The sequence below is a fragment of the Lepidochelys olivacea genome (genome assembly GCF_965140295.1).
Source record: "Lepidochelys olivacea isolate rLepOli2 genome assembly, chromosome: 2".
NCBI lineage: Eukaryota > Metazoa > Chordata > Testudines > Cheloniidae > Lepidochelys > Lepidochelys olivacea.
This window is the reverse complement of record NC_140412.1, coordinates 223,197,663-223,212,540: the sequence shown is the minus strand read 5'-3', so window position 1 is coordinate 223,212,540 and position 14,878 is coordinate 223,197,663. Positions and strand designations below refer to the sequence as shown.

The 14,878-nt window shown below is 39.3% G+C and overlaps 1 protein-coding gene across 1 annotated transcript in view; it reads left to right on the top strand.

Moving 5' to 3' along the window:
• Positions 1-14,377, top strand: part of CASD1 (CAS1 domain containing 1) — a 60,696-nt gene extending 46,319 nt beyond the window's left edge. Inside the window, exons 13-18 of the mRNA XM_084621073.1 lie at positions 4,302-4,381; positions 6,857-6,958; positions 8,108-8,248; positions 8,819-8,896; positions 9,948-10,040; positions 11,849-14,377. Coding sequence (XP_084477199.1) covers positions 4,302-4,381; positions 6,857-6,958; positions 8,108-8,248; positions 8,819-8,896; positions 9,948-10,040; positions 11,849-12,097 — 743 coding nt within the window. The 3' untranslated portion in view covers positions 12,098-14,377. The remainder of the gene's footprint in view (positions 1-4,301; positions 4,382-6,856; positions 6,959-8,107; positions 8,249-8,818; positions 8,897-9,947; positions 10,041-11,848) is intronic.
• The last annotated feature ends 501 nt before the right edge of the window (positions 14,378-14,878 follow it).

Here is a 14,878-nt window from a genome sequence, read left to right as displayed (position 1 = left end):
TCCCATCACAACACTACTAAAACCCACAGAGAAAGAAATCCAGATTCTAGAGACACAAACAGTCAGGCCTCAATCTTCAACATCGGAGTCTGTCACTTCAAAACATCAGTTCTGACATCCTTTTCGAGGCCACTCCCTTCAACATCAGCTGCCACTTCCCAACCCATTGCATCCCTTTGGACATTGCCTTGTTTTGTTCCACCACAACTGGAAACACATGACATCCGACAGATGGATTTTGGAGGCTATTTCCAATGGGTATTCGATCCACTCCATCTCCATCCCCTTTCCCATCCCTCTTCAGGGATCCTTCTCATGAGAGATTGTTGCAACAGGAGATAGATCACGTCCTCCAACCAGGAGCCATAGAACCTGTCCCTCTACATCTCCATGCCAAAGGGTTTTAAGCTCTATTTCCTGGTCCCCAAGAAAAAGGGAGGTTGGAGACCCATACTGGACCTCAAGGCATTGAACAAATACTTCAAGGCCCAAAAATCCAAGATGGTCACGCTAACAGCGATTATTCCATCTCTGGAACAGGGAGATTGGTTCTCAGCCCTGGACCACCAAGACGCGTATTTCCATGAATCATCTGTGAGATGGTAGGGTCAGTATCTCAGATTTACTCTGAGTCAGGACTAGTACAGAGTACTCCTTTTTGGCCTCTTGTTGGTTTCCAGAGTATTGTCCAAGATCCTTTCTGTAGTGGTGGCTCACCTACATACCCAGGAGATCATGATCTACCCATACTTGGATGACTGCCTCCTGAGGGCCCACTTCTTAGAAGAAGTTCTATGTGCCACCCACAGAACTATGGATGTATTCACAAACCTGGGCCTGCAAATCAACATCCAAACATTGACCGTAATTCCGGAACAACGCCTGGAGTTTATGGGAGCCGACCTTGACTCGCTGCAAGTGAGCGCGCTCTTTCTACAACACAGATTTCACAGACTGTCCATGCTTAGAGAGACAGTTCAAGCCAGCCTTCAGACTTCTGCCAGACATTGCTTCCTGCTTCTGGGGCACATAGTCGCCGGTAAGTTTGTAATATCTCATGCCAGACTGCACATGAGGTGTCTGCAGACATGGTGCAGCTCGGTTTACAGGCCACGCAGAGGTTAGACAAACCTCTCTCAATGCCTTCCAGGGTCAAACACTTTCTGGATTGGTGGAAAGCTGCAGGAAATGTTTGTACAGAGGTCCTGTTCACTTAGCCTCCTCTGACATCAATTCTCACTATGGACACTTCCTTCAGGGGTTGAGGTGCACACCTCAACAACCTCACAACTCAGGGCAAATGGTCGCCCGTAGAAATGACTCTCCACATCAACCTCTTCAAACTCAGGGCGGTCAGGAATGCTTGCACTCACTTTCTCCCACTGATCAGAAGTACACACGGAAAGGTCATGACCAATAACATTGCATGCGTGTACTACATAAATCATCAGGGAGATGCCAGATCATCCTCTCTCTGCACAGAAGCACTAAAGCTGTGGAACATTTGCCAATATGTTCTAATATCAACAGCCTACGTACTGGGAGTGCAGAACACAACAGCAGACAGTCTCAATTGCATGTTCTCATGCAACCACGAGTGGGAACTGAACCCAGCAGTACTTCACAGCATATTCAATCAATACACTTGTTCGCTACTTATCTGAACAGGAAATGCACACACTGCTGCTCTAGGACCGGCCTCGGACAGCACTCAGGGGACGTTTTCCTTCTTCCATGGGATGACAGCCTTCTTTTTGCCTTTCCCCTGTTCCCTCTGTTGTTGAAGGTCCTGTTGAAAATAAAAAGAGAAAAACCAAAAGTTCTACTGATTGCTCCCATCTGGCCGGGACAGACATGGTTTTCGTACCTGTCACAGCTGGTGATGTGTCCACCCATCTCTCTTCAACCCACTACTTACTTCCTCTCACAGAACAAAGGAGACACTCTCCATCCCAACCTGTGGATACTCCGGCTCAAGGCTTGGCTCTTTCTTGGTTCCAACGCATAGAGCGCACCTGCTCTGAGGAGGTACAGAAAGTGTTACTACAGTCGGTAATCGGCTACCCGTCATACTTACCTGCAGAAGTGGTCCAGGTTTCAGGTTTGCTGTGATTCCAGGCAAATTATCCTGACATGCTACTCTCCCTGTGGTGTTAGACTACATACTGACTCTTAAAAAAACAAGGCTATCCCTCAGTTTGCTCAAGGTACATGCGGCAGCCATAGTGATTTTCCATCCACAAGAGTTTTCTCACACCCAATCACAAAGAGATTCCTCAATGGCATAACGAACCTCTTTCCCCAGCCCAGATGTCCCACTCCAGCATGGGACCTAAATCTAGTTTTAAAGATTAAGCCACCCTTGTTCACTTACCCCAATGAAGACCGCATTTCTCATGGCCATCATGTCAGCTAGGAGAATAGGGGAAATAGCTGCACTTACGACACCCCCCTCCCTTTACAGAATTCTTTCACAACAAGGTTATTCTCAGACCACACTCAAAGTTTATTCCTAAATTGTCCTCATTTTTTTCACATGAACCAACCAGTTCATCTCCCAACCTCTTATCCTAAGCCTCACTGTTATAACAGAGAGGCCGTAGTGCACATGCTAGATGTTAGGAGAGTTCTGGTCTTCAACCTGGACAGGACAAAGACTTTTAAGAAATCTCCCAAACTCTTCCTTTCCATTGAGGAAAGGTCTAAAGGCATAGAAATATCACCCCAGAGGCTCTCTAAGTGAGTCTCAAACTATATTAAGCTCTGCTATCATGTTCGCAACATAATGTCTCCACCTGGAATTCACACACACAACGTGAGGTCTGTTTCTTCCTCTGTTGCTTTCTTCAAGAATGTCCCTATCTCAGAAATCTGCAGAGCCAGCCACCTGGGCGTCTGTACATACCTTCGCAGAATACTGTATGATTATTGGGGACTCTGCTTCTGATGCTAGCTTCAGCTCAGCAGTATTATCCATAACAGACTCAACTTCGAAGCCCCAACCTTCCATTAGGGATACTGCTCGGGGGTCACCTACAGTGGAGCACCCATAGGGACACTACTTGAAGAAGAAGTAGTTACTCACCTTGTGCAGTAACAATGGTTCTTCACGATGTGTCTCACTTTGGGTGCTCCGGAACCCACCCTCCTCTCCTCCAGTTCGGAGCTCTTGATAGGGACTCCGTGGTAGAGAAGGAACTGAGCATGGTTGGCCTGCGCAGCACTAATTAGCCTCGAAGCAGAGCACAAGGAGGAAAGAGAGCATGTGCAGGCCAAATGGACACTGCTATCAAAGATCTCTGATCAGAAGCGCAGGGATGCACATATACCTACAGTGGAGCACCCATAGGGGGACACATCTCAAAGAACCATTGTTACTGCACAAGGTGAGTAACTTCTTCCCTCATGTATTAATGGTGTAATATTCCAATTGTGTAGATTGCATTTTTGATAGTGGAGCACTTTAAACATATATTTGGAATACATACTACAGAACTGGTAATTGGCCTGTACTTTGACACGATGTCCAGAATGTTTAATGTTAATTTTAAAGCACGGACAACCAGCTCACAAGGTTATATGTAGCACTCTGATATTTCTCTTACAAACAGCTCCTCGTTCCTCATGTGCACTGTGCAACAGAAGTCCCACTGTGGACCTCGCAGCACTACTTCCTGAAAGCTCCTTTCAATGACCACTTTCCTTCAGCTCTGTGCCTGTTGCCCACTTCCAATCTTTGAAGCAGGAGTGAGAGCCATTCTCCACTGTACAGCTGAGTTGTGGGATCAAAACAGTGTCAACCAGCAGCCTGGGGAAGCTGTTCCTTTTGGCTAGCCTTGGCAAGATACAGCTCCTCAACTGACCAGTTCAGCTTATGAGGAGCAAAATTAGATGTGCCTCATAGTACCTCACTCCTGACTCACAGTTTAAATATACACTCATTTTATGTAACTGCTCTTAGATTTTTAACGTGTAACTAAAATTAAAAATTCCCAGGCTGAGTGTCTGTCAAAACTGAGTCTTTAAAGCAGTATTTGCTTTTGTAGGGTTAAATGGTGTGAATTTATTATTGTGAATGTTTGAAGTGTGGATTTTACTTTATATGAAAGAAAGCAAAATCACCCAATTAAAATGTTTGGATAATGGCAAATTGTGACTGGCTAATACCTGGACAATATACATATTAAATTATAAAGGATATCTGTGTGTCACAGCTACTGACTTCTTATTAAATGTATCATTATTTTTTGTTTTGAAAAATAACAGCCAGATACTCATTGATTTTTTCAATTCTCCCACAGGGAACTGCTTCTGGCACTTTGGCTTACTGCTGAAACTAATTTCCTTACTTATGTGTATATATTTTCTAGCAAATTCTCAGGTTTGTAAATTATACTTATTTGCATCCTTAGAATTAATAGTAGCCTGTGTATTCAATTTGGAAAGCCACTCAGAATCGAACATTATGACCAGTTTTCTGTTACTATATAGGAGAGTACAGGGAGAAAAATTGAATATTTAAATACCTCCTTTTCATATCTGATTTTATGTGTGGCTGGAATTTTCAGTATCCTACATTTTTGTTTGTTTCTCACAACACTTTTAAAATTAATTGTTTTTTCCTAAAATGTTATGTAAATTGAGAGATCAGCTTTATATTTATCTTTCAGGGCCTGTCTGGCTAATTTATTGGGGATGGGGGGAAGGTTGAGCTGTTAGCTCTTACGGCCAGTATAGTTGCAGAAGAGCAAGCTGCATTCTGTTTTCTCATGCAAATCAACAAAATTGTCAGCTAAATCCTGATGCCAGAAATTTTGTCAGTGATGAGCGATGTATAAATCAAAGAACAGTTTGACTTTCAGATGCCAGATTGAGACGTAGTAGAAAGGTTTAGAAAGATTTCCTTTTTCTTCACTTCATTTCCTACAATTGAAAATAGATAAAAATCTAAATTTAAAAAGACATCTCACTTTGACATAGAAACCAAGCAAATGTGTCACAGAAGTCATTGGAAAATTAACACCAACGTATATAACTTCTGTTAGGGTTTTTCCCCAGCCCCCATGACCCTACATGGAAGGCCTAATTTTGGTTGCCATTTGTCTATTGGAAACTTTGGAAACAGGAAGGTTTGCACTCTTTGGAGGATGTCCGTTTCTCATGGATTTAAATTCATGCCGGTGCGGATTTCCAGGACAAGATTTATGTACCACTTAAGATCTATTGTTGAAGATTTAAGTGGCATGTAAGTAATACATAGGCTTTGTGTAGATCTTCTGTATCCGTGTGAATTTCATGCCAAATGCATGACTTATCACATAGTGTATCATGTACAGGGTACGGAATGAAGGGCAGAATTTGCTCCTTACTAAGTAAACAAAAACAAAAACCCACCAACTCCCATTAGTATTAAACCCTGAAGTACTCAACTTTTCTGTAAAGCTTTCATTTACGTCTCCCAACACATAGCTGATTGTCTCCGTTTAAGCCCACAAATGGAGTCCAAAATGGAGTGGTGAGAGGAAAGATGGTAGATGCTTTTATCAATGGGAAATTAGAGGGAAATGTCAGATGCCTTTCAGAGCACTTCTGTCATAGAGAATAACATCTATCTGCAGAAATATTCAAATTATTATTTATTTGTATCAACAGAGCACCTAAGTCATGGACCAGGATCCCACTGAGCTAGGTTCTGTGGAAACAGAGAACAAAATTACAATCTCTTCTCCAAAGAGCTTGCAATCTAACACAATATGTCATACTCTGACACATTTAAAATAGGTCCCAATAACATTGGAATAATCTTAAAACTCCAGCTCCTCAGAATGATTGAAACAAGATTATTCACTGGTACAGCTGATTGAAAAATGTGGGGCAAATGTTTAACACATTTTTAGTTGAAATTTGGAATTTTCAGAAAACTTCAACTACCCTTTAAGTTGATCAGAAAAATAAAATTCAGGAATACTTTCAGGTAATTCTGCTCCTTTTCAACCACTTCTGGTCATTAGTAAAGATTTTAATCTCCTGGAGGAATGGTAGGCTGGCCACCTTCTTCCCCACAGTTGGAGGAACGCTTTCTGCAAGCTAATTCATGGAGGGGTATGAACAATGATCTCTGAGAAGGAGACCATGAATTAATTCCTTCTGGCTGCTGAGAACTGAACTGACTACAGATAGGGAGGGAGGATTAGGAAATACTGTACAGTATATCATGATACAGTCAGAGGCACACAGAATAACAAGGTGAGTGTTTCTAATTTGTGTTTAAGGAAGAGGGAGTCAGGCAGCAACTTGGGGATATTGTCTAGTGAGTACCAGATGTGTATATCTAACACTTCTATTAAAATAGTTTCATTCAATTAGATAATATGAAACAACACATTTTTACTTCTTCCATATCTGAGAATATGTAGTGTTTAAATTAAATGTAGGGAGTGGGAAGTATGCTGCAGCTTAACTCTACATCTGTAGTGTTCTTGCCGTTCAAAAATTTATCTGCACTCATTTCAGGGATTTTTTTGTTTTTGTTTTTTTAAGGAAGGAATTTGTTTCAGGCTGTGGCGTCTATCTGGTAGAACATGACATAGGCAGTGTAGACAAATGTCCTAGCTTCTTTAAAATTAATTTATGTGAAAATTGAACTATTAAACCAACATTAACTGACATAAGTATTCTGGGCCTTATCTTGAAAGGGGCAGAGTATGCACAAGTCCTGTTGACTTTATTTTTAGGTGAGGCCAATTAAACTGATTTAGTACTGGTATGATGGTATTAAAATATAATGAAATGAATTAAATTTATGAAATGGGGTTGAAGTCAATGTTAACATTCTTGCCATGTTTGTATTTTGCAGGGTGTATTTGAGAAGATTTTTTCTCTTTGGCCATTGTCCACATGTTTTGAGCTGAATGGAAATGTCTATGAGTGGTGGTTTAGGTGGAAGTTAGACCGCTATGTATGTAATCCTTTCATAAATTAATTGTGGTCTTGTGTTTTAAGAAGTATTCCTGAACATATTTTAACTTTTAGAATCTACTTCTCCCTCTTCCCCTGGAAAAAATAAATCTGAAATTCCAGGCAATGGTTTGTTGTAGGGCCAGGGAGCATCCACTTTTACTTCAAGTATTTGTCAAAGCCATGCAGAAAAGATGGAAGCTGACTTGTTTATATGCTGAGCCTATAAAGTGTCCATAATCAGAGCTCTGCATATTCTGTCTTGTCCCAGACTTAAATTTTGCTGGGAGACAACTGAATTCTGTGGCACTTCAAGGCTAAATTCTGCAGGAAATTGAAATTTCACATTACTGCAGCAATAAATAGTAAATCTTTTTTTAAAAACCCAAAGGAACCTCCAAAGAAACTTTAATTATATAAACAACATAATTTATAAATGAAGGACATTTCTATGGGAGTGTTCCTTTTGAATATTCTGTGCTGTTAAAATCAGAAGGTCTTGATATAGAATTTATTTCACCTTTTATGTAGAGATGCAATTTTTATCTTATTGTTTATAAATATGTTTTGAATACTGTGTTTTAAAATAGCTTTGCGAGAGGGCATTCTTCTTCCTTCACAGTGTGGTGTGCTGGTAGAGAGAGAAATTTCTGCCTGTTCTCTCCTGTATCTTGTTTGGTTAGTGGGAGGATGTGAGGCCCGAGCATACTTTTCCTCTGACCTCTTCCCAAAGGCATTGTCTTGCCTGCTGTGGTTGGGTGCAGCAGTCTTCAGATTCTTCTTTCCGCTCCAGAGTGCACGGTCTGGGACCAATCAATGGCATACCTTCTTCCTCTGCTGCCAATTTTAATAACTGCTTACATTTTTTGCGTGCCCCAGGGAGAGCAGTGTACTTAACAAAGCTCCAAATCTCACCGGTGTTGCAGTTTGTGAAGCATACATTGCATTCCGGGGACGTTCTAAAGTGCCAGAACACCAAACAATTTAAAACGGGCGGCAGCAGCAGGGCTCTGAACCATAACCTGATGTTAGTGGAGGAGTCTGGAGTAACATCCTAGATCAAATGTCTTAACAACCCTGTTACCTTGGTGGTTTTACCTGTGTTTGTTAACTGCCACGAGTGAGTAGTTACCTCAGTTTTCTCTTGCAGGTAGTCTTTCACGGGATGCTGTTTGCTTCTATTTATCTGGCATTACAAAAACGTCAGGTGCTTTCGGAAGGGAAAGGAGACCATCTCTTCTCCAACAAAATTTCAAATGTTTTACTATTTATTTCTGTAGTTTGCTTTTTGGTAAGTCCACAATATGAACTGAAATTTTGTAAATTTAAAACAGTCATCCTGAGGACGGTCAGCTTTCTGGAGAAGTTCCTGTGTAGTAATGAGTGGACATTTCATAAGAGAGGGTCTTGGGTTGCAGAAGTTTATTTCCGCTATTTTGTATAAATAGCTACTACCCATCCTAAACCTTCACTGGGCTCTTTTTTTTCCCTCCCTTTTACTCTATTGTAGATTTAAATACTACAGCTTCTCCAGTTGATTATCTTGGATGATCTTAGTAAGAATAGTGTGGTAGATGACCTGTATAAACAGTCAAGAAATGAGCTAATGTATAAGTGTGATTAATACAATTGTCAGCATTGGGCTTTTTTATATTTTAGAGTACAAATAATTATTGCATTCATCAGCTGCAAAACCGTGTTTGAGAAATGCATAACTAACTAGAAAGTGTAAAGAATCGACTCCTCACACCATACCGCTGCTGTTTTAACATATTTTACAATGTTTTATCCTGTTGTAACATTTTAAAATCTCTTAAGCACAGTCATCAAACAGACTGATATGTATATTTATATCTTGTAGACCTACTCTATCTGGGCTAGTAGCTGTAAAAACAAAACTGAGTGCAATGAACTGCATCCTTCTGTTTCTGTGGTGCAGGTAATTATGCTCCTTTTCCTCTAGATTCTATTAAAAAATATAATATAGTCTGTCTCTGATGTTTTTAGCACTTCACATCAGTTGATGAACATCATTTTCATGTATGAATGTGAAAAAAGGGTTTGTTGCATTGCTGGTTATTTTTCCTTGACCTGTGTAATATAAAGTTTAAAATTTAGCATTTTATTTACAGCACATTATTGTATCAGCACATTTTCATTCTATTCTGTATATAAATGTAAGAGTGTAGCTATATCAGTATGTGTGTACATTCACATACATAGATATATGAATGCGTATTTTAATTTTTATATATAAAGATATCTCTATATATATTTTACACGAGGGTATATATGTAGTGCATATCTGTGTATGTGTGTGTTTTTGTTTGTGTGTGTGTGTGTGTATAAATGTATATATGCATTACATATATACCCTTGTGTAAAATAAATATAGATATCTTTATATATAAAAATTAAAATACTCATTCATGGCCATACACAGTACCTGAATACTAATTCATATACAGTAGAATTTCATAGTTACAAACTGACCAGTCAACCACACACCTCATTTGGAACCGGAAGTATGTAATCAGGGAGAGGCAGAGGACCCCCCCTGCCCCCCCCAAAAAAACCCCCCAAAAAAACAAATATAGTACAGACCTGTGTTAAATATAAATTACTCAAAAAAAAAAGGGGGGGGGGACAGTAGCATTTTTCCTCTGCATAGTAAAGTTTCAGAGCTGCATTAATTCAATGTTCTGTTGTAAACTTTTGAAAGAACAACCAAAACAGCCTTTGTTCAGCGTTACGAACAGCCTCCATTCCTGAGGTGTTTGTAACTCTGAGATTCTACTCCATTAAGGTGTAGCCCTGATCCTGCAAACATTTATGCACGTGCTTATATTACGTATATACTGCATGTATTTTTAAAGTTTATAATATGTACATATATAGGAAAAATATTTTATTAAATTAATTTTCCTACTGAGTTATAATGCATAATCTATTTTCAATTACTTTTCACACATGAATCTCTTTCTGTTTAGATTTTAGCTTTCGTGCTCATCAGGAACATTCCTGGATATGCCCGTTCTGTATATAGTTCATTTTTTGCCTGGTTTGGCAGAATTTCTTTAGAGGTAAGTAGAGTGATCATAAATGCAATAATAGGGTGTTTCATTTTAGAAATCTATAACTGGTGGGTTTATAATATACACTGTAGTGTAACTGAATAAATAGTAAAAACATAGTAAAATAGTAAAAAAGGTAACCGGAGTATCACAGCTAAATACTAGGGAGACATTGTTAAGTGTAAGCATTTAACATGTTGCAAGAAACCACTTATAATGAAGTGGGCAGTCAATACCTCTTCAGTCATAGGTCAAAGGAGGGTTGTTGGTTACCACTTGTTGTAATGAGCCATAAACCAGTGTCTCTGAGACTATGATTTTAGGGCTTGTCTACACTGGCACTTTACAGCGCCGCAACTTTCTCACTTGGGGTGTGAAAAACCACCCCCTTAAGCGCTGCAAGTTTCAGCGCTGTAACGTGGCAGTATAGACCGTGGTAGAAACGCCCCGCATAGATGTAGGGTTTTTTTAGAGCCCTGGGAGAGCTCTCTCCCAGTGCTATGCCGCGACTCGTGGCAGCACTTTAACATTGCCCGTGAAGGTGTGCCCTTAATGTCTATCAGAGTTACGAATTTAAGTTCCCAACAATTTGTAACCTACTAACCCTCCTGTGTCCTATGACTGCAGAGGTGTTAATTGGCCACTTCATTTTGGGTGGTTTCTTTCATCATGTTTTATCCCTTTATGCTTAATAATCTGTCCCACCTTATATTTAGTTGATACTCATAAGAATGTAAGAATGGCCTTACTGGGTCAAACCAATGGTCCATCTAGCCCACTATCCTGTCTTCCGAGAGTGGCCAGTGCCAGATGCTTCAGAGGGAATGAACAGAACAGGATGATTGAGTGATCCATCCCCTGTCATCCAGTCCCAGCTTTTGACAGTCAGAGGCTTAGGAACATCCAAAGCATGTGATTGCATCTCTGATCATCTTGGCTAATAGCTATCCCTGGACCTGTCCTCCATGAACTTATGTAAGCCTTTTTTTAAGCTCGATTATGCTGTTGGCCTTCACAGCATTTGGCAACAAGTTCTACAGGTTGACTGTAAGAAGTACTTGTTTTAAATCTGGTGCCAGTTAATTTCATTGGATGACCCCTGGTTCTTGTGTTATGTGAAGGGTTAAAACACTTATTTATTCACTTTCTCTACACCATTCATGATTTTACAGCCCTCTATCATATCTCTCCTTAGCAATCTCTTTTCTAAGATGAACAGTCCCAGTCTTCTTAATCTCTCCTCATACAGAAGCTGTTTCATACCCTTAATCATTTTTGTTGCCCTTCACTGTACTTTTTCCAACCAAAACTGCAGGTAGTATTCAAGGTGTGGGTGTTCCAGGGATCTATATAGTGGCATTGTGATATTGCCTATCTTACTTTCTATCTCTTTCTTAATGGTACCTAACATTTGGTTAGCTTTTTTACAGCCATTGCACATTGAGCAGATGTTTTCAGAGAACTATCCACAGTGACTCAAGATTTCTTTGTTGAGTGGTAACAGCTAATTTAGATTCCATCATTTTGTATGTACAGTTGGGATTATGTTTTCCAGTGTGCAGTACTTTGCATTTATCAACACTGAATTTCATCTGACATTGTCTTGCCCAGTTACCCAATTTTGTGAGTTTGCTTTGTAACTCTTCGCGGTCTGCTTTGGCCTTAACTATCTTAAGTAATTTTGTATCATCTGCAAACTTTGCCACCTCACTGTTTACCCCTTTAACAGGAGTAAGCCCTATGTTAGCTAATGTAGTAGTAATAATTATATTCTTATTTATATTTAAAATTGTAAACTGAATCTATTTTCCTTCTAGCTGTTCATCTGCCAATACCACATCTGGCTGGCAGCAGATACGAAGGGGATCTTGGTGCTCATTCCTGGAAATCCAACGCTCAACATAATTGTCAGCACTTTTATATTTGTGTGTGTGGCACATGAAATTTCTCAGATCACGAACGATCTAGCACAGATGGTTGTTCCTAAAGATAATGCGACTCTGCTTAGAAGGCTGCTATGTATAGTTGGGTTTTTTTCTGGACTCCTCTTTTTGTCAGCAATTTAAGATCAATCAAGGCATTAACTTCAAGAAGTCCTTAAAACTTACTTCCGGCTTACTTTGTGTCTGCCTGAAGAAAAATATTTAACTGGCGATACAAAATACTTGTACAGTGCTAAGCAGCAGCAGAAGGACATCTAAATGAAGTCTATTGAATGTGTATATAATGAAAATGTACATATTTTGTGTGTAATATTCTTCTCAAAGGAACCCGAGAAACAAGAATGCACTGTATAGAACTGCATGTGAAAAACAAGTGTTTTTTTTCTACTGGATATGTATTTACATATCTGTTTAAATATAACATGAAGAAGAGAAATGGGTGGCTTGGCAGCATAATTTGGAGATTACTGAATTAACTTTACCTTGATACACCTAACTCGTGGATATTTACTAGCATACTTCAGTATACATGAGACATGCTTTAATTGTTCTCCTCAAGAAACTTTTTGTAACAACAAAGCAGACCTGATGTGTAATCTTTAGCTAATGGTCATTTTTTGCTAATTTCAAAATGAAGTTATCTTACTGGTAATCAGGGTCATTTTTCTAAACTGAGTGTTAACTCACTGTTTAGGGATCAATATTTTGGGTGTAGCTAATATGTAGTATATGAAACCCTTTATGCATTGAACAAAACCCTCTCAATTTAAAGTGATTCCATGTAACATTCTAGCCAGGTTTACATAGTACTTCATAGGTGTTTTTTTTTTTTTTTTTCTGAAGACAGTTTTCAGGAAATATTCTTCAGTTCAGGAAATGTGGGATTTGTTAGGAATGCATAAGTAATTTTCTTTTGAATTTTCTACAGGTATGTTTGCTTTTTCATCAGCATTTTCCTATTATTGCTCTTTCAAAGTCTCTGTAGTTCACAATATTAATACAGCCCCACTGAAAAAACCAAGATAAACAATATTTCAGCTGAATATTGAAAAGCTGGGAAAATTCCCACCCTTTTCCAGTCATACATCTACTGTATTCAGATCTTACAGAGAAGGGCATAGCAGGGGCACAACAATGTCAGAACCCCCAGATCGTGCATGACTTGAACTAGGTCTCCCTAGGGAGCTAGAGCCATGTTAGATCTTACAATAATGTCTTCAGTGAAGGTATGGAGAGCCAGCCTGCATGGGAAAGATTGGTTCACTAGCACTCTGGGCAACTGCAGACAATGGGTCCCTTTTTAAAATAACAATGAAATAAGGTTGAGGTTCATTGTTTAGAAGAGCCAATTCTTTCATTCCTGTTTAGCAGTATCTTTCCTTTGTTGCTGTGATTCAAACTAATAATCAAAGGTTTTTTTCTTTATCATGTAACCTTCTTTTGCATACAGCATAGAACTGAAAGAAATAGCACTGCAAATTAGAACTGGTAGGTTGTAATTTTAAATTCTGCAAATTCAGTGGAACTATGGTGATCCTTTGTTCCACTGAACCATAATAATAGTCTTCACCGTTTTTTGGCTTACATAATGCTTGGAGGTTCATGTGCATCTTTGTTCAGTCCTCCTTTTGGTGGCTACTGTTTAGCACTCAATGAATACGACAATTGTTTTCTCAGCATATGTGCAATTATATGTAATGAAAAACTATATGAATATTAATTTATACAGTAAGTGGTCTGATATTTATGTATTTTCTGATGTTATCTCAGTTGAACTGTGGAGTCCAAACTTGCAAAGCCACCTGTGTCTGTTGGAAAACTTTCCTGACAGTGAAAGAAAAGCTGCAAAATTTTGTTCCAGTAAAGAAAACAATTTCTGTAAGAATGGTGGCACCAGTAATGAGAGGAAGATAGCAAGATAAAAGATAATACAGGTTTCAAGAATAAACTTTTAATGCATTAATTCAACAACCTTGGGCATGTCACCTAGTTTTATTAACAAGCTTGTGGAAAGATACTCAACATTTTCTCAGTTGTGTTTTCTTTTTGGACATTATTTCCAATGTTTGGGAAGTCATCCTTAGCCACTGATCAGTACATCTGATTTATTGAAAGACATGGTATAGCTGAGCACTGTAAAGATAGTTGCTATGGACAGGATGTACAACCTACATCTATACCATTGTTGGAAGTAAGAAAAAGTGAGTTTGGGGGGAATTTTTTTGGTTTTCTTCTTCACAAACTATTGTAGATATAATTTTTATTTATCTGTTGTACAGATTTGGATGAAGATTATTTTTAATGTTTGAAATAGTGCACTTGTTTGCTGTTACTGTATGTGGGAGAAAATATATTTTCTTTTAACGTTATGTGAAAATATGAAGTAATTTAAGCATTAAATAAATGTGCTGTGGATGCTTATTTTTGTACTGTAAGGAGCATCAATTACTTAGGGGTTCTTTGTTATATTTTTCTTATTGTTTTAAACCTAAATCGGTGGTAACTTAGTAGTATGCCTAGCCAAAGGCAGAGGTTCAGGTTATAGGGCACCTCCAAAATAATTCCCTACCCACCATTAATTCAGCTAATCCTTTTCTAAGGGAAAATGTTCACTCTCGCAAACAGAAGCAGAATTAACAGGGCTGTGCATGTGGTTACAAGGTGGGGTGGAGAGAAGGAATTCTCCACAACAAGCCAGTGACACAGTGTGGCTGTTTCATTGTCACTACTGTAGCCTCAGGGATTCAGCAACCCTCACATGTGCGGGGGCCTAACTAGGGTTGCCAACTTTCTAACAGCAGAAAACTGAACATCCTTGTCCTGCCCCGCCCCTTCTCTGAGACCTCACTCCCCACTCTTTTCCCTGTCGCTCCGCCGCTTGCTCTCTCCCCACCCTCACTCAGT